Here is a 26,832-nt window from a genome sequence, read left to right as displayed (position 1 = left end):
TTTTTTTTTTGTTTTTTTTTTGTTTTTTTTTTGTATCTAGCGTCACGGGACCTAACCCACATATATGCTTTATTTTTTTAATCCCATTATGGCCATGACCCCCCTTTGTGAATTTACTTTTTCACATGATAATTTTTTTTTCTTTTTCTTTTTTTGCGCCAAAAGAGTTCTTTTTAATTTGTATAGTGCAATGTACATGAGTTCATCACATGTGCATTTATATGTGTACAAAAGCATAAGCATATGACATGCTTCCGTTCATATGTGAGATCTGTGTGCGCGGTATGTATGCATGGTATACACTTTTATATATACACAGGAGTGTATGGGTGGACCGCTGAGCATTTTGCCAAAGGGATAGATATAAGCAGCGCTTTGTTGCTCTTTTTGCTAGTATTTCGTTTTTAATTTTAAAATCTTTTTTTTGTAGTTTTTAAGTTAACCTGCTTTTTGGTTTTTCTCCTTCAGAGTTATTATTTTTTTTTTTTCTTCTTTCTCTTTCCACGTTGCTATGCATTTTTTTTTTTTTTTTTTTTTTTTTTTCCTACACAATTCTGCCTTCTTTTTTTTTCCCCCCCCCCTTCAGCAACAATTTAATACTTTTCTGTTTTGTGAAATTATATAACAGTTTTTAAACACTTTAAAGTTTTTCACAATTATAATTAAGCACAGATGTTTTTTCATCTGGGTTGAATCTGTCACATGATGTGATAATTGCTAGGCGTCCCTTCCCTTCTTTTTTTATGCATGAAAGTTCTTCAACACAGTAGAGCACGTCGCGGCGCCACACCTCTCACTTTTGCATCTTTTTGCCCACCCAGCACACTAAACGGAAAAAGGAAAAAGAAAAATTCGAGAAATTAGCAAAATTGGCAAAAAGAGTCCTTCTTCCGAATATACCACTTTTTTCCCATCTACAGACCAATCCAGCAAAGATGACTAACAAATTTTATAAGGTATCAGAGCAAGTGTGTGTACGCTGAAATTCGGTTCTCTGGTTGACTGACTGATTCATTTTTTTTTTTTCTTTTTGCAAAACGAGAGATATATAAAACGAATGCACAAGAAAAAAAAAAAAAAAAAAAAAAAGGAAAAATATATAACGTAGTATACATAGAAGGTAAAAAAAAAAAAAAAAAGGAACAACTAAAAACATTAACACATAAACAAATTGACAAATAAAGAGTCACAAAAGCGCCAAATTAACGAATTGGCTAGCCAACCAGCACATACGCACAAAATATTTGTATGTTCAATTTTGTGTGGGTATTTTGGTTACCACTTAAAATAATGTCGCTTGTCAAAGTGTGTTCTCATTTGCTTATAGTTATTTTATTCCTTTTTTTTTTCTTTTCATCATCCTGGGGACAACCAAAGATGAATAAACACATCTGTATCTATGGAGGCTCCTTTGATCCAATTACTCATGCGCACGAAATGGTTCTCACCGAAGTCAGCAACCTAGACTGGATAGACGAAATATGGGTGGTCATCTGTAGGTGTCGAGACGATAAACACCTAACAGAATTCCAACATAGACATAATATGTTCTCCCTAATCATGAATAATAATTCACCTAAAATGTTAAAAAATAAAATTTTCTTAAAAGATATTGAAAGCAAAGAAACCACCACTCCAACTTATGATTTGCTCAAGATGCTAAAGGAGAAATATCCAAATTATACTTTTTACTTTACTATTGGATCTGATCTACTGAATGACATTTTTTCTTGGGATAATGGAGAACAGCTAGTTGCAGAAAATAAATTCATTATAGTCGAACGGGGGAATTTTAAAATTGATGAAAATATCCTTAAGAAATTCCCAAGTTACTATTTAATCAAAATTGAAAATATGTCTTTTATTAATTATATTTCTTCAACTGATGCCAGGAAGATATTATCAGAAAAGAACAACTCGGAAGATCTGCAGAAGTATATCCACCCTGTCATTATTAATTATATAAAGGAACATGACTTGTATGAGAACAGCTCAACGTAGTTCTCAGCTTAGCGCTTACGTGAAATTAGTTTTCTATCACTATCCCAGTTGGGTTGGGCAATAAAACCACCTCTATTCGCCGCTCCCCCACCCCCCATATATACACACACAAAAACCATCTCATTGCTCCGTAACTATATATTATATATCACCAGTTCTACAATGCGAATTTCGCAGTACATGTCACGCGTTAAGCATATTTACATACTTTCTTCCTTCTTACCCCCCACATTGTAAAATTTGGCTCCTTATTTTTTTGAAAATATGTTTTGAAGTAATAATTAAATATTTTCATGTTACGTCTTAATAAATGTAGACGTTTATTTTTGAAAATAAATAGACGATATATTATTTATTATTTTTTTCAGCAAAAGTATGTGTCACCGTATGTGTCTCCTTTCTTTTGATAAAAGGTCAGTAATTCGTGGAAAAAAGGGGAAACCATCAATGCATGTTTTTTTTTTCGTTAATTGGCTTTATCTTCGTTTTATCCATTTTCTTTCTTTCTTTTTTTTTTTTTTTTTTTTTTTGCACTTTCTCCCTTGTGCAACCTGCATTGCCCCCGCCCCCCTTCCGCCTAGATATGCTCCCCTTTTATTTTGTTTTTCCATTCCTTATTCATTTAATAGGATCTCATATGTCACAACTCATTTCATGGGCTAAGTAAAAATTATTTTTTTTAAAGTGACTCCAACAATGCCAATGATAAAAAGAAAGAAATTTGTTCTTGTCATTATTGGTGGGGTACACTACCATTGCTTTAGACATAGTTATGGGTATCACCCCAGGGGGGGCATTTTCAAGAAGTATAACACTTTTTTCCTTTTTTTTCCGCTTTGGAAATTTACGCACCTTTCAAATTGAGCCCATTGGGTGCGCGCTTCAAGCAGATCTACATATTTTAATTTTTTATTCTTCAAGTTTTTTCTTAAAACTACAACTAGGGATGATAAAATTATAAGTCTTCTTTCATCACATTGATTAGATCACCGTTATCCTGATCCTTCTTAATAGGCTCCTCCGAGTTGTTCATTTCTTCACAGTATTTTAAAAAATAGGCATCTGATTCTAAGGTGTTGTTCATATCATCTAACTTATTTTTGTGTATGATGGTTTGATACGGTGCAAAGGATACCATGGCTTTGAACTTACCACCATTCGAATCGTAAAAGAATTTCCCATGTTGTGTTTTTATAAATTCCTTTGTCTTCAAATCATCCTTAAAGGATAAGTACATTCGTGAATGTGTTATATCCCCTCCCGGATTTTTTGGTACACATCCATTAACATAGTAATAATAATCTAATTCATCTTTGAGGTTGCTTGGGAAGGAGTCAAAAAAATTATCTTCACTTAAAGTTGGTGGTAAATGTCGAATGATGATTTTTTTATTATGTACAGAGGATTGTTCCTTTTTCAGTAAAGTTATCAGTATATCTTCTTTTTTTTTTAGTACCTTTTCGTTTTGCAATTTTTTAACATGGTTATTGTCTGCATTATTATTTGTTTTATTATTCCTTGTTATTTTATCATGGTCTTCTGCTTCTTGCCTCTTTGTACTAAGTGATTTTCTATTACATTCGTAGTATTTTAAGTCTTCGTATTTTTTTTTCTTCTCGATGGTGTGTTTTTTGCTATTATCTTCCCGTTCGGTTGGTTCTTTCTTTGCTTCATTGGAGTTTTGTTTGTTGCTATTATTATTTTCATTTTTTTTCACTTTTTGTAATATTTTGTACGGTCTTACGCTTGAATACATTTTTTTTTTTTTTTTCCTTTTTGATTATTTTTATTGTTTTCTTTCACAGTATGAAAGGGGGGGGGGTACTCATCTACTTATAGTTGGGTTTATGCTACAGGTATATATTTCCCGTGTGTGCTTCTATATGTGTTGTTGTGGATGTAGGTGTGTTCTCACACGTATGTGCAGGTTGAACCCTCCCTTCGAAAATAGGCCTCCAAAAGGAGCGTAGAAATTGCATTTACAGCGGGTGTTCACACGTTAAATACGCACTGCATTTTACTTTTCTCATAGAAATGATATTTATTTATTTTGAGGATGGGAGGGAAAAAATTGAAAGGAGTTGCACATTTTATGCCATTGCTCTTGTTATAGTTTCCCACACGGCCAACTGTTCGCGGAAAAAATATCTCCTTGTGTCAAAACAGTAAATGTTAAAAAGGTATGCATATATTATATATACACGTTTCAAGCCACCTCACAGAAAGGCACTTTCTAAGGAGCTTACTCAAAATATATAGATTTCAAACGGAAGTTCCTCCATGCATATAATGCTTTTTTTTTTTTTTTTTTTTTTTTTTATTTCAAACGAATCTACAAACATGTTATGAAAAAATAGTGACTCCATGATGAAGGAAAATATATATGTACATGCGAAAATGAAAAGCTTTGCGGAGTTAAAATTACCCTTTTCTGAGAATAAAATGCACATTAGAAACATCACTTCAAATGAGGAATACGAAGAACTGCAAGTACACCTTTTTCTGTGCGTTTTTTATGCTTGTTTTTTTATGCCTATTTTGTTCTTCGGTTCATGAAGTGGCGTGCATATTACGCGGATTTACACGTTAAAGCGGTTTAAAAAAAGAAGAGTAAAAGAACTGTGAGGCATAGATCAACAGTGCCTGCTTCAACATTATTGTGCTTGTCTTTCGAGGGCATATATTTGCGCTCACCAAACATGTACAAAATTATGCCTGTTCATAACAAAGAAGGAAAAAATGATGTTGCCAAGGTAGGAAATTGCCCCTTGGCGCTTAAAGGGAAAAGGAGTATATTCGACAAATATGCAATATGAATATGTGACTTTCCGCTTTACAGTGTTCTCCAGACCTTTTTCCTGAGTAAAAAAGTCTTTTACAAAAAGGAGAAAAAAACTGCATTAAAATGAATTGCGTTAAGGCGAAATCGGAAGTTGTGAAGGATGCACTGTACTCATAAGAGTCTATTTTTTTTTTTTTTCAACTTTTAGCGTTTTTCTGTTTAGCCATATGTTGTGTTTATTTATAAGTATTCACAAGCCAAAGGCTTTAACTTTTTCAATCGTGTTGTGTTTGCCTGAAACAATGCAAAATAACACGTTTTCCAAACACCCGCAACTACAAAGGTTCAATTTTTGTCCTCCAAGAGGAGAGAGCATGCTTTATTTTGTAAACCTTTTAAAAAATAAAACAATAAAACTTTAGAGGGGGTAGCCAATTTTTTGCAAAATAGTATTTATTCACGTGGGTTACCTCGTTTACCAATCTTTACGAGAATGTTCACAAAAACGAACGCTTAAAGAATTTTCCAGCATTCATCCAAGTAGTGCTAACATTTTTTGGTTAAACTATAACAGTAGCGAATTACTGAAGAGATGTTTTTTTTTTCCTTCACTTATATGCCATGTCGGTAATGGCCTTGTTGTTGGGGAAACATTAACGTGTAAACTGTATTGGGAATTTTATACACCCCACACAACTGTGCCACCTGCGCGAAAATAACCCCCTGTACCATTGTTAAATTTGCATTTGGTTCAACTCACAAAATGTGTAAACTTCGGAATGCTTACAAATTTTTGCTTTACTTATACAACGTTTAACTACGCCGTGCAAACAGAAGAGTTTTACATGAGATAGACGCATCGGTCTGGGAAATATAACAGGCAGTTTAAAGCCTTAAGCGTATAATGCTGATCAATTTTGCTAGTAGCGATCCGGAGCACCCAAATAAGTGATATAAAATGTCCGTACATATAACCATTTAGCAATTACGTAAATAAACACATGGACATTGCTATTCCACATGCCTATCTGTGCAAATAACTGGCGAACTGATATTTTGCAAACATAACAGAAGTGTATTTTTCTAATTTGCCTCTTTTTCATTTCCACAAATTTTGTATACATTTGGCCAAATTGAAACACATGTTATACATGTAACGTGGTGTTACATATAATATAGCACTGAATCATAATTTTGTTTAAGCTGAATAGCATAAAAATAAATGATGTTCATATTAAATTTCACTACTGCGATTTAATAAAACCCCGTTCAAAATTTTGGTGCGAAAATCGCAAGTTATCTTTATCCCCTTTTACATGCGCAAAATGAAAAAAAAAAAAAAAAAAAAAAAAAAAAAACATAGGAATAAGCAAACAAAATGATGAAGCAAATTATGCCGAAACAGAAGCACAGTCGGCAAACATATTTATTCATGTAATAAAATCAATTCTTACATATAGCAAAATTTTAACACAAATAAAGTAGGCAAATTTCTCGTATTTTTTCTTTGAAAAAAACACGCATGATATGATAGCAACATAAATGCAAGCGCCCCCTTCTCGTACGAACACATTTAACGGGTTTGCACAGTACGATATATAACATTATAAACAAAGCGTTGACTGTTACATCTACAATTAAAAAAAGGGTTAAAGAAAATCAACCGATTTGCACAGAAAGTACGCATCAAAAAATATTTGGGCCCGCTCACCCCGCATATACATACTGTTGCAATAGGAAAAGGAATAGAGAAAAGGAGCACCCATTAATGAAGTAACAAATACAATGAAATTTTTCAATATAGTAAATTAAATAATTCTCAGCTGAGAAACATACCAGATTACACATGACAAAATAAAGGTCCCTTTGGCTAAGGGCATATGCATATGTATATACATGTATACATACGTACTCTTACCTATAACGTGGAAGTAAATCGATCTCCCACCATCCGTGTAATGTACCTTTCATGAGGGAACATTTTCAAAATAAGCCTATTGTGTAATACAGAACAATATAATGATTTACAAAATTTATAACTACTCCCGGAAACTTTACGAACACAGGGATAAATTCATGAGATACTTTTCTGCTAAAAATGAATCTGTAAACATTTATCATGATAAATTTCAGAAAAGTGTATATTTCGTGTATGAAAATGCAAACCACTACAATTTCAATGAATACCCAGTAGTTTTGAACCAAGAAAGGCAAGGGCACAATGGGAGAAGAAGTCACGCGAAAGTCAAAACTATTTTATTCGCAAATATGTTGGGCCTAAGTGTGCATTCAAAGGAAGATGAAAATTTAGAAAATAAAGACATAAGTATTAAAAAAAATGAATTTAGTTTAATAAATAATAAAGGCAGAATATCTACAAATTCAAAGGACACCCACAACGTGGAAGCAGACTCTATGCACCCAGGAAAGAGTAAGAAAAAATCAAAAGATGATAAATATGAATATTATCAAGAATTAAGTGAATATAGTAACATGCAAATATTCTCTAGCAATAGCCACCATGAATTGGCCAATGAAATATGCTCCAATTTAGGAATAGGCTTAGGCAGAGCTTATGTCGGAAAATACAGTGATGGAGAAATAGCCCTTCAAATAATGGATGAAGTTAGAGGCAGAGATATTTATATAATTCATTCTACCCCGTCCGGTGGTAAAGATATTCATTCCCGTTTAATGGAATTGTTTTTATTCGTTTCCACGTTAAGGAGATCTTCTGCAAAAAAGGTTACTGCCGTTATACCATACCTAAATTACTCCAGACAAACTATGCAATTGGATCATTTGAATCATGTCCATTCTCTTGGAGCACCTGAAATAGCTATACTATTGCAAGCATGCGGTGTTGATGCAATTATTTCAGTTGATTTACATAGTCCACGAATTGAGGGATTTTCCACGGACGAAAAACTTTTCCAGCCCCCTCTTATGAATATTAATCCCCAATCCTTAGCTGTGGAATATTTTAAAAAAAAAAAACTTCAAAACCCAGTTATTGTTTCGATTGACAATGATGGAGCAGAAAGGACGAAGGAATTCTGGATTCGAATGAAAAAGCATTCTCTTAATGCCGGGTTTACAACGATTGTTTCTAGCGCATATAACGAAATGAACAGTAGAGAAGGGCATCCAAATGATGATGGAAGTGAAGGCAAAAACACGTCTAGTAATAAATATTTTAATATATTTAGTCAAGATAGAAGAAAAAATACCAATACCATCACAACCCCCGTAAAAAATGTAGAAAATAAAAATATAAATTACATAACTCCAAATTCTGAAAAGGAGAAATTTACCATAGTTGGAGATATCAAAGGTTGTGACTGCATTTTAGTAGATGATATTCTGGACACTGGCGAAAAATCTAAAAAAGTTGCAGCTCTTTTGAAAAGTGCTGGAGCTAGCAAAATATATCTTTATGCTACTCATGCTATCTTATCAGACGGATGCATCGAAAATATTAACGAATCCTGTATAGATGAAGTTGTAACTACAAACACTATACATATTCCAAGCAATATATGTTGTGAAAAATTGCACGTTCTGTCAGTTGCCAAATTATTGGCTGAAGGAATAAAAAGAGTTCAGAACGAACCATCACAAAATGCACTGGAAGATTTCTCAGATGGAGAAGTAGTAATAAGGGAAAAATAACCTTTTTTATTTTTTTTTGAAAAAGGTTATATTATCCTAATTAAGGCTTGTGGATGCCAGAAAAGGTTAACATGTAATGCACAACATCTACCTTTTTTTTTTTTTTTTTTTTCTTGTCAAATTATAAGTATTTTTTACAAAAAGATATACACATTTCTTTTATCCTCTTGTAATGTAGAATATTAACATGCCTATAGTTAAAAGAGCATTTAATAAGTTACATCCAACGTCAAGGTAATACATTCCTTTATTTTGCTTGTATATGTTTCCTTGTATCCTGACCTGTGCTTATTTATTTGTTGCTCCCCTCACACTTATATTTACATATTTATTCACTTACCTTTACATTTGTCTTATTAATGAATAAAATGTCTAATTACTCATATGATAAAGTAGAATTTTAGATTTCAATATGAAAACTGCTTCTAATTTTAGTTTAATTACAAAATTAAATATAATTTAGGGAATTACTTAAGAAGAAAAGCGAAACGCTGTATTCTCTTTGTATAAGCTTATTTTTATAGCAAAATTCGTAAGGTATTTTAAAAATAAATTATAGTGTTTCCATTTTTTATAATTACATTTATTTGTATATGAATAAAATTTCTTTTTCTAAAATTTTTTATTTTAAGGAATATAGCATTTATAATTTTGAATAATTTAAGCTTCTATTCATTTTTGAAAACCTTGTAATAGACGTATCTTCAATTGGCATGCAGCATATTTTTCTTTTAAACCTTTTTCCTCGATTCTATTTTAACACATCTACTTTGATGTAATTAGTTAAGCGGTATCCAAGTATCGAGCTACGTGCACTGAGCATACTTTTAATTTGTTATTTTTAACGCATAAAAAAAAAAAAAAAAAAAAAAAAAAATGTACTTCTAAATAGATGAAAGTAGGGATTAACATTAACACACATTTCTGATTATTCTTTAAGCTAGTTATTAAGTTCCATCTATTTGTGAAATACAATATTATTAAATTCTTTATTACAAATGAATTCATAATAGGACAAATGTCTAGAAAATGTGTACATAGTAATCTTATGTTTTGTATTTCAATTTAGTAAATTATACTGTGTAATGGCCTTTTACGTTCTCCAAGTTTCACTTTAAGAGACAAACACTTTTCCTGTATCATCCTGTCCATTAATTTGAACTATAACTTCCCACTACATACAAATGAATTTTGATGATTTTGTTAATGTTATATATGGAAAAGATGTATTTGATGATGAAAACTGCCATTATGTTAAAGAAAACATCTTCCCATATTTATTGCCTGTAATTATCTAACACAAAATTGTATAATAAGACATCATTAATTTCTCTTTTTTATTCACTATTATTATTAGCAATCATTTAAAATTATTTCTTTTTCATTTTACAGGCACTAGAAAAGGTATTATAAAGGATATTCCAATAGAAATATGTAAATTATACTCTTAAGCAGAACACAATTATAAATATCATTTTTTTTCTTTTTTTTTTTCTTTTTTTCCTCTTATATATTCATATATAGTTAGTTACATTAGTAAATAATGAAAAAGAGAAACATAAATACTTTAATGTATTCTATGATTATAATGAAAGAGAACGGCCTTTAATCAGAGTACACAACAAAAAGTAATGTCTTTGTATTTATACCTAAGTCTCGTTAATGGGTATATCCATAATAATTATATGCATTTTCTATAAGAAAGTTTTTTTCTTTTTTATTCTTAGGAGTGAGGAAAATGTTGGTAAAACAAAATATATATATATTTACTTTTATAACTTTTCCAGTTGTACAAGTTTTTAGATAGAAATGCCTTTAATACCTTATTCTAATATAGTTATACAGCGTGTTACAGAAAATTTTATTTTGTTCTAAATTCGTTTATTAGTTATAGAATTCGTTGTATACTGTATGATAAAAAAATTAGTATAATTTAAACTGTGAAAAAAAAAAAAAATTTTTAGCTAATAAACTACATGTACATTTGAAAATTACCGATGTATCTACGTCTTTTGAATTATTTAATGTTATGCTAGGTGATAAAAAAAATGATAACAAAATATACATTTTTCCCCTTTGAAAAATAAGCAGAACAAGTAGATATTTTCAGCACTGATAAATTAAAAGCCAGTTCTACAGAATTACTTGAAATCCAGCAAGAAGTAATATAAGATTTATTTTGCATAATGTTATATTTATGAACACATATTTACATCTTTGTTCAAAGTCTTACATTTCTCTTACTTCGTGAATACATTCATAGTACATAAATGGTATTATCTGATTGCTGTTTTTTTTTCCTATGTAGGTTCTAAAAAAATACGTAAACATCAACCCTATTTTGGCGCTTAGTGAATATCTTATAGAAGAATACAATAAAAAGAATGAAGACAAGAAAACAAGCGAATAAAACTTGTGTTATTTCTTTTTTTTTTTTCAATACTACATATATAATATAACAGTCCACTCTTTTGCTGTGCATATGTGTGAAGTATGACTATTAATACTTCTATATTCATGCCATTTGACTAATATGATTATTTCTTTTATTGCAATGTTTTCCTATATTATGAATTTTTATATAATAATTTTTGTATAAATAACAAATGGAACTATTAAAAATAACTTTAATGGAGAATCATTTATATGAAAATTAATTATCGGTTTTTGTAGGAATTTATGAGAATTATAAGCAGTCTTACATAACATTTATTTGTTCAATGTGATATTTTAAGTTCTATGAAATCTTGCGAATTTTTTTGTGTATTTCATTTAGATGTATTCTTCATGAACGTTCTATAATGAATAAATTTACACTCAAAGAATATAACGTTGTTAAGGTTTAGAGACATGTTTTTCTTATGTTTCTCACACTTCTTTTTTCTTTCGGTATTATCACATATAGACATAACGTGTAGCATTTTCCTACTATACCATTTCCTGTCCATTTACATAATTATATATTTTAAATAAAACTATTATTTCTATTTTTTTTTTACAACACATAATGTTGTACGTGTATTTTATTACTTTGATAAAAAGTAAGAAACAGTATCTTTAACGTAGGATGCACAAAATATGATTATGTGTACTTAATTCCCAAGGATATAACTTGTTCCACACACGCAAAATAAGAAAAAAAATCATATTACATATTCTTTCAATTGAAATTTTCGGCTTAATATTTTAAGAGCTTTATGGATTTTATAAAATTAGATTAAGAAGAATTATGAAAGTTTAAACAGTTAAAATAAAAATAGTGAGTTTTTTGTTATTTCCCCTTATTTTTATGTACATATGTATATAAGGCTTTGCCATTTCTAATGATGTTACATAGTTCGATGTTTCGTAAAATCATTTTTTAAAGTAAACGCTTAATGCTTTTTGGATTGCTGGATTTGCAGTAGTTATTGAGATTAGGAGTGACAATGAATTTTATAACATGTCCTATTAATTGAATTAATAGCATATGTGTCACGTAATGGTATACTATTATACTTAAAAAAAATAAATTTTGAAACATTCAATTGGAAGAACGAAATGCAGCAATTGCATCATCTAAATTTTAGTTACCAAAAAATATAAGACAATAATAACACTTTAGAACATGTTTCTATTGTTAAGAACAATCAAAACATAAGATCTGGTAAATCAAAGCACAATTTCAATTCTATAAAGAAAAAAAAGTAATTTACACTCATCATGTATATATAATTAATTAAAATTGTGATCTTTCCCTTTTTGTTAATTTACATTGTTTCGTATATATTTATCATAAACACAACCATGGAACATAAATTACGTCCTTTTTTTGTCGTAAAATATAGTTTAAATTTATACATTCTATATAGAAAATAGCTTTAAGGCTTTTTATGTCCTATATTTTAACATTCATGAAAAATACTTGATAATTTAGTGAAAGAATAATTATATAAATAAAATTTATCATTAAAAATAAAAAGTATAAAACAATATTATAATGGACAATAAGAAAAAATTACAAATGCAAAAAACAATTGGGGAAATTACATATAAAAGAAAGATAGAAAAATTAAATAAATATAATAAAAAAATAACATAATTTTTTAATTTAATAAACAAGCATTTAATATGTCAGTAACTGTACAAACTTAATTTAAATGAAATAAAAATATTAAAAAAAAAAATAAATAAAATAACCATATAAATAATATAAGCATATTTAATAATTTGAACAGTATAAACAATTAGAAAATTAAATTAATAATTTAAATAAATAGTACATCCAATTAAATAATATAAATATATTTAATTGAATAAAATTATAAGTAATAAATATGCTTATTTAAATAATATAAATATTAAATATATTTAATTAAATTAAATAAATATAATTATATAACAATTATGTTTATTTAAGTATAAAATGAGATGTTTTCTAAAACAAATAATTAAAATCTAACATTAAATTATAAGAAATCCTAAATATTATTTTAAATAATAATATATATCTATAGTAAATAATTCTTAATATTATAATAAATAAATATAACTAAATTAAAAAACTGAATAAAAAATAAATTATTATATAATTAAAATTAATTAATTGTGTATTGAAAATGTTAAAAAATATAAATATATATATATATATATTATTTTAATTAAATTATGAAACCACAATAAATATATTATATATAAAAAATAATTAATTTATTAATATAGTATTGTATATAAACTAATTACTGTCTAATGAAATATATATATAATATATTAATATAAATATTAAATTATTTATAATTAAATAATTATAGTATATAAATATATATATTTAAAATGTTAAAATAATCAAATAAAATTATAATAAATATAATAGTAATAAAAATATTTTTATTAAAAAAAATTTTAAACACAATTAATTATATTATCATTTTATTAAAAAAAAAATAATAATAATAAATTAAATATGGATAATACAATATATATTGCATTTATTTATTAAATATAAATAATATTAGTTAATTAACTAATTTGAATATAATGTCTTAAATTTATAAATAACAATCATAACATAATTTAATTAATAAGAACATAATAAATGATATAATTAAATAACGATTATATTATTATAACATAAATAATAATTAATTATATTTAATAGGTACATTTCAATAATTATTTAATTTATTATAATAAATGATAATTTAATTATATTATATATTGATTTATAGTATAAAATAATTGAAATTCATTTATTACTTTAAAATTTTTAAATATAATAAATAAAAAAAATACATAATGTAATATAATATATATATATTAATAATATTTAAAATACAAATATAATATTATAACGAACAATTACTCAATTTATTAAATTAAAAATGTTTTAAATAATTTTATGATGTTCAATATTTTATTTAATTACTGACATAATAATATATTACCATAAATTTATTATTAATTATATATACTAATATTGTATTTATTAAATCATTGACATTATTATTAATTAATTCATATATTTTTATTTTTATATTTAATTAATTCTTTATTTATATTTTATTATTTTAATTGTATATAATATATATATTTTTTAATTTAATTATTGTTTTTAGTATTATTTGACACATTTGTTATATTTATTTCATTGTATATTTACTTTATTATATATTTATTTTATTATTATATATTTTATTTATTATTATATATCTATATTATTATATAATTAATTATATATACATTTTTTATTGTTATATAATTAATTTTATATATATATTTTTTATTTATTAAAATATAATTAATTTATATATTATTTATTTATTATTATATAATTAATTTATTTTTTGTTTTTTATTATGTAATTAATTTATTTTTTATTTTTTATTATTTTATTTATTTATTATTTAATTATAATAGTTATTAATTCTCTCGGTTTGTTTTATTCAACTAATTTATTTATTGTTTTAATTAATTTTATTGAATTGAATTTAGTTTTTTTATAACTTAATTAATTTGCTTTATTTGTTATTTGTTATTTAATATATTTATTTTTATATTTATTTGCAGGTAATATTTAATTAAAATGGACATTTATGAAAGGAATATATACTATTTTAAATTATATATTTTATGTAAATTCTTACTTTATTTATTCCATTATATAATATATGAATTAACATAATATTTATTTTGCCTTTAGAAAAATAGGCTTTAAAGGTCATTATTGTGGAATTAATAAATATCTGAAATTTTATATCTAATTTTCATGATGAGTGCTTCGAATGAAATGTGTAGCATTCAGGGGAAAATGATACAGACATGTTTTGCAACAGCTTTATAACTGCTTATATAAGAACAAAGTAGTATTTTTTTTTAATTCATTAGAATGTTGCTTAATATTGTAAGTTGTAGTAAGAATGTAACGTGAAGAAGTACATTTTAACTCAGATTTGTTTTGTTTTGTTGGTGTAATCCACTGAAACAGCACTTTGTCATGAATTGCATTTAAAGGGTTATTTATCTTTGCATCTCATAAACGCTTTAATCAATTTTTGCAATATGTACACTTATATAGCAATTCATGAAATGTTATAATGTTATTTTTTGTTATACCTTATAATGTTTATCTTTTCACATTTTTTGCAGCTTTTGTGTTAGTTATTACACAATACTTTATGGTGTAAAACATTTGAAATTGTGAATCAGCATCTATTAGAATAAATGTAAATGTTTAACCCCGCTTTCCACTTTAGACTAAAGAATGCTTCCTATTTCATGCATCCGTGAATTATAATTAATGCAAGAAAGGTGCCTTCCTGATGAAAAAACATATAACTACAAAAATTTTAATAATAATAATGAGGAAATACAGGGCATCCAAAGGTACACGTAAATTTAAAATTCGATACATGTCTATCCTATGTCATCATGCCGAATTAAACCGAAATTAATTAACAGAAGCATGCTAACATGTTAAGGATATGACTTAGTATGTTCTATTATTGTTAATATACTTTAATATTTTTAAAATATCACAAGGTAAATCCTTTTTATAGTTTTAGCATTAATTTATAAGAAAAATAAGTTATCAACTCCAAAGAGAAATTATTATAGAAACAATCAACTTTTGCACATATCCTTTTTTTATCGCAACTTAATACCTATTTTGAAATCCCTTTGTCCAAAAAATTTTAATGAAAATTCATACTTATAATAATTTATAATTAGCGACGCCTTGTATTTGTATTTTGCTCAAAAATAGTATGCTATAAGAACGAAATTCGTCATGAACAATTGTTAGATAAAAGCATAAAATGCATAAACTGCCAGAAAAAATGTTATGAACGTTTAAAGTAGCTTAAAAAATATATTTACATTATTTAAAAGTTGTTTTTTCATTTGTCTAATAAATCTAATTAATAACTGATAATTTTCTTGTCTACACATTTAAAATGAAGTGTGTTTTTTGCTGAGAAATTGATTTATGAAATATTGTATAAACGAAACCTTTAACAGAAAGCGTACTTATCTATAGAGACAGTTGTCATTTTACTTAATATTTTCTATGTTTATTGTTAGGATAACTTTTCACAATAATAAAATGATTATATAATTGCGCGCTGCGAAATGGTACATTCAGGAAACCTTGAACTCCTTAAGCCTATAACACAGGAATAGGGCGATGTTTCTATATATGTCTATACTGAAATACTGAAAGAATTATTTCTTTTCATATTGAATTTCCATTATTATCTATTCCATGTATTAAAACGATCATGGAATGAGCTACTTTTGCGTTACAAAGAAAATAATTATTTCAAGTTGTAGCAAAGAATAAAAGAGTCCTTTATTTCTTGAACATACTCATTAGAAAACTTAAGGGAACATATAAAAGAGAAATTCCTTGTCCAGTATTTGGGTACTTCTTTTATTTTTTTTACATTATATGTTCCATTTTTTCTTTACTCAATAAAATTTTCATAACTGTCGCTTAATGAGCTTTAACATGTCAAAGATTTTACTTTTAAATGAAGATATTAGTGTATGCATTTCAGAATGAGTATTAGTGTAATATACAAGTAGTACTGTTTTCTTAAAGATACACTTCAGAATAAATTTATGTGAATTAAAAAAATAACACAGTATGTATAAACTATTAAACACTTCATTTACCACTATACTGTAATTACATAGATAATTTTAAAGAAAGAATGTACATTTTATGTAATGAATGCTTCTAGACAATCCAGAGTTTTTATTAGCACATGTGGTACTAAGCATTTATGGTAAGAAACATGACACCTTTTATTTATGTTTCTTCTCTAGCTTTCTTATTGCTAATAAAAAATGAAGCATCAGTTAGTGCTTTCAGAGTGTTAATTATTAAACTTTTATGCAAAATGAAATGAGAATTTCTTCATCACGCTAAGTAGGTCAATATATTTTGATATAAAAACTTAAATCATTTATTCATGTTGAAAAATACTTCAGCACGTACAACATGTGTCTATCATATGGTCTAGGGGTAAAAACATTTTAAAATAATTTACCTGATTATTTACATAAATTATACTTTACGCTCTCTCTAACGCATGATATCTAAGTAAGTGGTCATAAATATCAGCTTATAATAGAAGAATTTACCTTCATCCTACGTGTTGTCTATATCAGCTGATGAAATTATGTAATTTGCTCTATACATTTTCGTTTTATTGTTTTTGGGGAGAGGAATAAAGTTGTCTTAGGAATATAGATGTGTTATCTTTTTACGTTACCTTTTTGATAAAATTAAAAATTCCGTAAAAATTTTGTTATAGCAGTCTTTCTCTATATACAAACAGAATTAAAAAGGAAAAAATTTCCACATATTTATGTTGCACATTTTTTTTCATTATTCTCAGACAACCCACAGCATGAAAAAGCATGAGGGTCATAACATTTCCAAAAGATCCTTTACTTTTACTATAGCATGAAATTTATCCGATTGTTTATCGCGCTCAGTTTCATTTACGTTTCCTTTTATACATGGAGTTACTAATTTTATTTTTATTCAAATAGAATGACTATAATAGAACAAATAAAAATTGTATTTGAAAGGGGCTCTTGAGAACTGTGACGTATACATTTATTTCTCATGTAAATTTGAAAGTGTAAAGATTATTCATTTGCAAAAATTATGCAAACATGTGTCATATATTTATGAAAGTTATTTATTTTGTTGTACCTTAAAATGAATAAGAATTAAAATATTTTTGAGCTTCAGAAAAATGAAGAATTTTTTACAATAATATGATACTTTTTCCATATATTATGAACTTCCTAAAATGAGAATTTTTCTTTTACGGTTCGAACCTTTAGTCATATTATACATAACCATTTTTATTTTTAAAATACGAAAATAAGACACCCTGTTATCTCGAAATGTACATGTTCACTTTTAAACCTTTTAAATGCTAGAAAAAGACATTATATATTTTTTTTTCAAATTTAACATTTTAGAATTTTTTTCGCGTTTCTTGTAGGAAATAAAAGTACATGTTTTAAACATATAAAAGTTCCACGGTTTTATGGAACTTTCTAAGTAATGACGTTTCCTTTGCTTCTATCATAGAATGACATACGGTGAAATTCAAAAAAGGGGAAGATAAATGGTAAAGGTAAAGGAAAGCTAAGCACATATAGCATATAGAATGAAGCACAGAAGGGGGACAACATTTATTTCTTCCTCTAGGGATACACAAACATCAAATAACTTTTTAAAAAATCTTACACATTTTTTTAATTACCTAACATGCAACAGTTTGTGTTGACTTTTTTTACGATGTATTTTCGTACTCATAAACATACACAATAGTGTCTTATATGTACAGATGTGCATGTTAGTGTAGCATAATGGTACTTCACGCGTATCCGTTCGGCTACTTTTCGAAACTTCAAATTCAAAAGTTTGCAGAAGATCTATTTTTTATAAAGGGTATTTAATTCAGTTGTTAATAAATAAAAATATATCGCACACTGTTTTAGAGGTGAAGAAGGCCATTTGTAATGTTTTATTTGGTAATTCATAATACAGAAAAAAAAATGCATACATATATAAACGTATATATAAGTGTGTACATAAATTCGCATATACTTGTATGCATGCACACTTCAGCATAAATAATATATAGCCGTTTGGCATGTGCTTACATAAAGGTAGAATCCACGACTAATAATTAAAAATATCTATGGACTGAAATGTTAAACAAAGAACTTAATTAAAAAAGAAAGGCCAAGGGGAGAGATAAAGGGATAAATTATGACGAGAAGAAAAAAAAGAAAAAAAAAGAAAAAAAGAAAACAGAATAATCACGAAGGAAGAGGAAGGTTCGTTCATTCCAGAACTACAAATATTTTTACTACATCTATGTATTCCCGTAAAATGTTGGTAGGTTTAATTATTTAAGAAAGTATGTGTATAAGTAACCCGCTAAGAAGGAAACCAGGGTTTCTTTAGTGTCAATTCTGTTTTAAAAAAAAAAAAAAGTTTTATTTAAAGCGTGCTTCAGTTATTTGGGTGGATTCATGCCCATTTTATTTTTTTCCCTTAGAATAATTTTTTAAAAACAGAGGTAGCCATTTTGAAAGCGCTAGACATGGAAGTTTCGCTGGTTCTGCTAGAAGGAGATTCTACACTCCCTTTCTTATTACCCTGTCCTTTGTCATTTTCTGAATGTTCAAAAGATGTGTTATCATCCTGACATTTTTTATTTGTGTACCTTCTAATTTTTCTATTTTCGTTAACAATAATGTTGCTATTGCTTAACCTTTTCGAATTAAAAGTTACTGTCGAATTATCTGTGTCTTTCTTATTTGTATAAAATGACATACTGGTTTTAATTTTTTTTTCTAGAATATATTTTTTGTCAATATTTTGTTTCGTAATTTTTAGGGCATTCATGTCTACCTTAGCGTTGTTCATACTTTTCTGAGATTCGGCAGTGGCATACTGCTCATTTATTATTATATTTTTTTCTTCCGTCGGGTCGTAATTTTCAGTATTCTTGCTGAGAAAATAGTCTGCTATCATTTGGTTGTTTTTTCCATTAGCATGTTTGTTTGAGCTGTTTCCATATTTACACTCGAAATAGTTGCAGTTGTCCTCACTGATCATATCGTTATTGCGGTTGTCGTGGTGGTTTTCGCTGCCATTGTTTCCATGGCTGTCACTGTACTCCGCGTTTCCCCCCTTGCATTTGCTGGGGTACCTTTCACTTAACTCCTTAATGGGAAATTTTGTTTCGTTTTTGTTTTGACTTTGATTTTGCTCTGCAAAGTTTGGGTTGGACAAACCGGTGCGGAAAATGCTCTTGTACTGCAATTCATTTTGGGCCATCTCCCTGGTTGAAAAATGACTGAATTTGTTCGAGGAAAAATTCGTTTGTTCCATGTCGTAATAGCTTCTATCCACGAAGTTACTCTTGGTGAAGGGCCCCTTTCCCATAGAACTACCACCATGGTTGTCCATGTCATAATCTCTACTCAGACTGTTCCTGCTGTCACCATGATCCCCCCCGTTCTTGTTAAAATTCTGCTCATACATTCGTATATTGCTAAATATGCTCATGTTCACATTATTATTCGCATTTCCATACTTGTCCGTCATGCTCATGTGAAACGGTTGCATGGAGTCATTAGTAGGTCTTCCCCCTCCTTTGTAGCAAAAACTTCCACCTTTGCTGGAGAAGTTTTCATTGTCCCTTGTCATGTAGTAGCCCATGCCACTGCTATTTTCATTCCCATCATTGTCATTCTTTCTAAAGTCAAACGGATTTTTGGTACCACCAAATTCGTATATATTGTTATTACTGATATAACTGGTATGTTCGTTCATTCGGAAATTTTCGCACAAGTTCTCCGGGGCATTGTCAAAATTGTCCATTTGCATGCTATCGATAGGATTATTTCTTGTGTCCACATGGTTTTTGCTTTTTACCTTATCATCTGAAGCATCGAATGTATCCTTGTGAAAAACACATGTGGAATCATTACCATCTCCCGAATCCTTAGAATCAAAGCTGTTCAAATTGTTGTTGTAAATGTTGTCCGAATTTATCATGGAGGAATTTAAGAAATAGAAACTGTCTGAATTGTTAATAGATTTTTTAACTGAATTGTTCTTTCTTGTTTTCTTCGGAGAGGCAAAAAATTTAATGGTATTATCCTTATTCTTAATGTAATCAAATGCCGTGTTGTTGCAGTTGTATTTGTTATCCATATTGTGCCTGTACAAAGATGTATTAACCGTCATAATTGGTATGACATCTTCGTCGTAATTTTTATTATGGTACACACTCTTCTTCTTCTTCGTGGAAAATATGTTGGGATAATACGCGCTATCATGGTTGTGCTTTTTACTTTTCAATCCGCTCATACGCATGCCCATGTCCATGTTGATTCTCATCCTCATGCACGGGTCATTTGAAAAATTCGTATTATTATGTTGAGAGGAATACACATGTTTGTAGTCATTTTCAGATCCCTCTTTTGTTTCCATATAAAAAACTCCTGATGATGGCGCGTCGGCTGCGTTTGCCCTTTCCATGTCTATAGCACCAACATCTGCGTCGTTCACATCGTTGTTCGCGGCAAATTGTCTACTTTGTTCCTTCAATATTTGGTTTTTCTCCTTGAGCATTTTTTTTTTCTTTTTTAAAAGTTTCTTCTTCCTTTTAGATAACTTCTTCTGTTTCATCAGATTCTGCTGAAACATGAGGTGCTCACACCCGCTTGCCCTCTTTCTAAAGGAAACTTGCTTATCTTTATTTTTCAGTTCTGCGTTCTTGTTTCCAGCGTACTTGTCCTTCACAGAATGGCTTGTCGGCTCAGCATCTTCCTTCGATTTGTTGTAGCACAAGTTCGTGTATATAACCCTGGAATCGTTCCATGCATAATACGAACTAGGATCCAAAGTGGGGCAGTAACAAACCTCAATATCCGCAACCTTGTCAGTCATATTTAGGTATTCATTATTTGTGCTTAAATACCACTCCAGTTCTTCATAGAGTAAAGGGTCGCATGCCCAGTTCAGTTCAATGTTTGTTTCTTTACTCCATCTTTTCTTTAAATATGCGTGTACTTGTGGCCATTCCTTATCCGTTATTTTGTCATTAAGGTTGTTAATCACTTTCTGTTTTGCTAATATTCGCAGCAGGGAATGAGATTTACGGCTATTCCTTGAAACGAATTTATTATACACCTCTTTGTCAAACACTTCATCAAAATCGAGCAAACTCGGAGCAGATCCAAATATGGTGAAGGGATTAAAACAACTCTGTTCTTTCAACCTTTCCACAATTTTCTTCTTGTTATGCCACTTGGGGTGATACAATTTTATATTTGTCACATTTGTTATATTACTTTTTATGCACCCTTTTTTAGCATCATAAATGGCACTATGCTGAACAATTTCTTTGTCCCTTAATATGCAAATATTTTCTTCATTGTTTAGGTCTCCTCCATGCTTCTGCAGCAGATACAGACAAATGTCAAAATTGTTCGATCGATTTTTCACTGGAAGAGGTTTCAACACTTTATGCAGTAGAGGTATTTTTCCGTTAAAGTCTCGTAATATCTCTTCATATTTTTTTTCCGTAGATTCTAAATTATCAAAAGAGTTTAATGAATCTTTCAGAAAGTTCATTTCACTTTCTTCATTTTTTAGATCATCATCAGAGCCGAAGCTGTCTTCTCTGCTTAGTCCATTAAGAAGGGTATTCTTAAAATCGTAGCAATCTGTGTAATTAAATTTCTTTGCCTCGTTTTTATCATTTTCTTTATTTGCATATTGCTCATAGTATTTTATGAAAACATCATTGCTGTAGTCATTTCCCTTCTTCATGTAATACTCCTTGTTGATAGAATTTATATGACAGTTGCTGTAAATTCCCACGTTGTTAAAAGTGCTATTAGATGTATTTTGTGAAGCTGTATTGTTGAATACGTTAATTTTCATATTATTCATAAAATTCATGTTCGGATCATTGTAGAGGTTGTATCCTGGTGGGTCCTGCTTAAAACAGCTATTTCCACATTCTGCATTGCTCATATAGGGTTGATAATGAAAACTGGAGTTACCGTAAGATGCAAACTTCTCCTTGTGATTCTGTAAAAAATTTTCACCAAGTTTTTTCGACTCTTGCGGAATGTAATCTGGATTTAGTATCTTGTCTTCATTGCAGTACCTTTCATAATCTTCATTTGTTCTAAATTTTGATGCATTCTCTTTCAAACATTCTTCAACCAAAAAATTGTGATCATCATTGTTATTCATTTTTTTGTCTCTACTATTGTAAGCAAAAATATTTACCCCCTTTCTACCTTTTGCTAAGAAATCAATTTCATTACTTGTGTTGCGGAAATTCGGAATGTCTACAATTAGGGGGGTCTTACTTGAGGGCCTTTCCCTTGTGTGTTTTGTCTTGAAGATGCAAAAGGAGGTGCTGTCGTTTTCGTTTATCTTGGGAATCCCCTTAAAATGGTTGTTCTGTATATTTGATACCACTGGTGTTTTTATCAATTCCGCGCTGCTTAGCGAGTTTACGCTTGATCTCAGACTTTTCTGGCCTTCCAAATTGTTTATTCCCAATTCGGAGGATTTTATTCTTATCTTCTGCTTATCTCCCGTATTGTCCCTTTCAGCGGCAGAATCAGTACGAGCATCAGCGTCTACAGATTTGGTCTTAGCGCTTCGCTGAAAAGGGATAATAGTAGGAATGGCCGAATTATCATCGTTGCTCCTTTTGCCTTGGGGTGGATCTCCCCGGTTAAGAATCCCTACCGGTGGTGCAACATCACATCTATCTTTCCGATGCCTACTGATTGAACTACTAAAGGTAGAAATAATACTCTGCTTCTTGTAGCTGCTTTTGAAAAAACTGCGAGACCAATTGTCCATGTATTGCATATTGTTGCTGTGCAGGCTGTTCATGGTGTGATTACTATGATTGTCTGCACTAAAATATACGTTATCACTAGCATTAGCATCGGTGGAATTGATCAACGAATCATTTCTCTTAACATTGTTCAGGCTAAATGTGCACTCGTTATACATGTTCTCGGAAATGCCACAGTTACAATTACCATTGTCCTTTTTTTCTCTGCCACTTGGGATGCCACTCTGAGCATTCCGCGTTTCACTAGTGTTAAATATCCACTCATTATTTCGAATACGGTCAGCGCTATTCATATGAACCGGTGCATATTGCGTAACAATGCCTGGGACTTCTTCGAGAGAATTTTCCCTAAGCTTACAAGTAGCGCTACTCATAACACTAGGGACAATACTTGCATTCGCTACATGCGAAAGCATACAACTACTATCTGCATTTTCAGAAAACTTGAAGTTGCTTAAATTATATATTTTTTCTTGCAGATTCTTTTTCTCACTGCACATAACCACATTTTCATGGACACTCAATTTTTTTTGCACAATGCATGCTGCCCATTTTTCGTTTCTTAAATCTTTTTGGCGAAGCCTTCTCTCTATTTTGGGAGATTTACCTGAGCGGGTGTTTTCTATTGACGGATAGTCCTTCTCCAAATTATAGTTCAAATGGTTCTGTCTTTTGAGGATATGTTTCTTCAGGTCTGTAAAAGTAGGCGTGTATTTTTTGGTGCAGTGCAGTAGGTTGCTGTCCGAATGAAAATTATTTTTATGGTTATTTGGTGCGCTAGTCACACAGAGCAATGTGTTTTCTTTCTTCTGATTCCCATGCTTGATTTGATTGCTACTGACTGCTCTTTCCACCACAGGTATGTTTTTCTCTACTATTCCTTCTTTTCTAGATGCATTCCCCACTTTGGCGTGGTTACCCTTCGCACCCACGTTTTGGTGGTTCAAAGGGGACTTCAAATTGGTAAGGTGCTTACTTGTCGTTTTTGTTCCTGTCCCTATCCTTTTCATGAAATAGTTACTTTCCTCTTGTTTGCTCAAATTTGCGCGTTCAACAGGGTTTACGGGCTGATAAACGTGACTCTTCTTCTTTTTCTTTTTTTCTTTTAGATTTTCTGAAAAATAATTATCCGAATGGCAACGTTGGTATGTGTAAAATGAAGGGGAAGGATCTTTTTGTTTTTTCACTTTTTCTTCATCATGCATGTAATCATTATTTCCCCTCTTACAACTATTCGATCTGTCTCTATCATCGTAATGAACATCACAATCACTATTATAACAATGTGTGGTATGTAAATAATTCCCGCACATACGACTGCTCTCGTTTTTCTCCCCTATATACTTAAACAATTTTCTAAAATAAAATTTTGGTATGTCATTGTATTTTTTTACTTTTTTTTTTAACTCCTTTATTTCGTTCTTATTTACACTACTAACGATGTCGTAATGAAAATTGTGATCACTCAAAATTTTATTCACATAGTGCAGTACACTTTTGTCGTATTCATCTTTGGAATCATCTTTTTTCTCGTTTGTCTTATTCAGCTCGTTTGATAAACTAATAATGGAATCTATTAAACTATTTGTTGTTAATGTTCGCATGCTACATGTGTTGAAAAGTGCCTTTCTGGTTGGATGCCTATTTAGATGCCAATTGGGATGTTGCTTCTCCCTGTTCAGGACGACGGTCACCATGTCTAACGTGGAATTATTCGCACTTATGCCATCTAAATTTGCACTATTTGCTTCTACATCGTAAGAATGTTGATTTTTTGCGACATTTTTGCTAGTTACATGGTGATGATTTGTTTTTACCTTAAAGTGAAACTCGTCGCTTAGTGGATGCAGACTGGGGACCTGTCTCCCACCTATATCTTTAGCCTTCTCCAAAGCAGCTTCCCGAACACTTATGAAATTCTTTCGAGCGCTTCTCTTAATATGGCTTTTCCTTCTCTTGCCTTTTAAATGTACTAAAAAGGAATTTCTTCCAGATGGAACATTTTTTATATAAGAATTTTTTAAGATAACATTATAGTTAACTCTCCTTGCTATAACTTGATATTTTTTCTTTCTACTTTTGGGGAACTTTTCCAAATGGTTAAAATTTTTTTTCTTTTCTACGGAAACAAGTTTTATTTTCCTTGCATATTTTCCATGGCATAAATGTTTCCTTGCATATAGATAGTGGTACTTTATCTTATCACTTTCCTTTATGAACTTACGTGTTTTTATTAACTCCCTTTTGCTTTTTGTTATGTCTCCACAATATGGTGTGATTCTGTTGGATATGACTTTCACTTGGGAGTTGTTTCTTTTGATTGACACTTTACTCCCTCTTGGATACTTTGGGTTGTTGGTTTTTTCGAATGTGTTTTCTGTAATTACGAGCATGATTCCGCCATTTGATTAGTACCGAGTGGGAAAGGGGTTTAACAAACAGCTGGTTGATCATGTACATTTGCATAAACGCCTTCGCTCATATGCCTACGTAAAACGATCATGCCCTATGCACACGAGCGCAGGTTGACCGTTATGCATTCTCGGCGGTTAAGCATTTTTCTTTGCTGTATTTTAAATCTCCTGATTGCCGATGTTGTTCAGTGGATGGATGACTGCCTGATTGCCTGATTGCCTGGTTACTGTTTTACCTGCTCTATTGTTTGCTTTTGCACGTGGTTGCGTCGTTACTCCACTTCGCAGCTTGGTGAACTCCCCGGGGAGGCACAACACGGGGAAATGTTACAGGAGACACAAAGGGCACTGTACGGAATAAGTGGAGGCAGCTTCCAAACTATGCAGCGTTCATTATTCGGAAAATCTATATGCTTGACGGAAAACGTATTGCATGTATTTTTTTTTTAATTCTGACGAGCAGGGCCGGTGCAGCGCCAATACGCCTGCACGTACATAATATATTTACATACGTAAGTAGGCACGGGGTATATGTACATATATATACATGCGCGCTTATCCTTTGCAATGTTCCAGAGTTATATAAAGTGTGTGGTGCGATGGAAAGGATGCACTAGAGAAGGGGGTACTGTTTTAAAAGCGCGAAACTAGCTGACTTCGAACGGTTTCCATAAAGGTACACAAACATGCTCATACGCAATAAAAAATTTACGAATGCGCTATGGTCATATCACTGAGATATCATTTCTTAAGGGGTCGTTCCACTATAGTGCATACTTTTCAGTTTTCCCTTTAAATTGCAAAGGGGGGGATTTCCTTTTCCCGTTCTGTACATACGCCCATACATATGCATATACACGCTTATATTATTTAGGTAATACGTATTGCTACACACGGAAAAGGAAAATACGCGCAAACAGGAGAATGGGTTAATAAAAAAAAAAAAAAAAAATCTAACTCATATTGTCATATTAAAAAGAACAAAAAGGATTTAGACATTTCATAAATAGAAGTTTCTTTTTTTTTTTTTTTTTTTATAATTCTTATGGGC

The 26,832-nt window shown here is 29.9% G+C and overlaps 5 protein-coding genes across 5 annotated transcripts; 3 read left to right on the top strand and 2 right to left on the bottom strand.

Moving 5' to 3' along the window:
* Window positions 1-1,248: 1,248 nt before the first annotated feature.
* On the top strand, window positions 1,249-2,001 carry PKNH_1201000 (nicotinamide/nicotinic acid mononucleotide adenylyltransferase, putative; the record flags this gene model as incomplete). The annotated part of the gene is made up of 1 exon (XM_002260027.1): window positions 1,249-2,001. One exon carries the CDS (start codon window positions 1,249-1,251, stop codon window positions 1,999-2,001), a length of 753 nt encoding a protein of 250 aa, XP_002260063.1.
* A 955-nt stretch (window positions 2,002-2,956) lies between these two features.
* On the bottom strand, window positions 2,957-3,757 carry PKNH_1200900 (regulator of nonsense transcripts 3B, putative; the record flags this gene model as incomplete). The annotated part of the gene is made up of 1 exon (XM_002260026.1): window positions 2,957-3,757. The coding sequence occupies one exon, from the start codon at window positions 3,755-3,757 to the stop codon at window positions 2,957-2,959; it is 801 nt and encodes a 266-aa protein (XP_002260062.1).
* A 3,045-nt stretch (window positions 3,758-6,802) lies between these two features.
* On the top strand, window positions 6,803-8,455 carry PKNH_1200800 (ribose-phosphate pyrophosphokinase, putative; the record flags this gene model as incomplete). The annotated part of the gene is made up of 1 exon (XM_002260025.1): window positions 6,803-8,455. The coding sequence occupies one exon, from the start codon at window positions 6,803-6,805 to the stop codon at window positions 8,453-8,455; it is 1,653 nt and encodes a 550-aa protein (XP_002260061.1).
* Window positions 8,456-9,639: 1,184 nt separating this feature from the next.
* Window positions 9,640-10,865, top strand: PKNH_1200700 (conserved Plasmodium protein, unknown function; the record flags this gene model as incomplete). The annotated part of the gene is made up of 5 exons (XM_039113783.1): window positions 9,640-9,741; window positions 9,980-10,083; window positions 10,183-10,199; window positions 10,547-10,617; window positions 10,764-10,865. The coding sequence occupies 5 exons, from the start codon at window positions 9,640-9,642 to the stop codon at window positions 10,863-10,865; spliced, it is 396 nt and encodes a 131-aa protein (XP_038969789.1).
* Window positions 10,866-19,019: 8,154 nt separating this feature from the next.
* Window positions 19,020-25,760, bottom strand: PKNH_1200600 (conserved Plasmodium protein, unknown function; the record flags this gene model as incomplete). Its single annotated transcript, XM_002260024.1, has 1 exon — window positions 19,020-25,760. The coding sequence occupies one exon, from the start codon at window positions 25,758-25,760 to the stop codon at window positions 19,020-19,022; it is 6,741 nt and encodes a 2,246-aa protein (XP_002260060.1).
* Window positions 25,761-26,832: the final 1,072 nt, after the last annotated feature.

Source organism: Plasmodium knowlesi, assembly GCF_000006355.2.
Source record: "Plasmodium knowlesi strain H genome assembly, chromosome: 12".
Classification (NCBI taxonomy): domain Eukaryota; phylum Apicomplexa; class Aconoidasida; order Haemosporida; family Plasmodiidae; genus Plasmodium; species Plasmodium knowlesi.
Note: the sequence above shows the minus strand (reverse complement) of the source record. Positions and strands in the feature narration are given on the sequence as shown.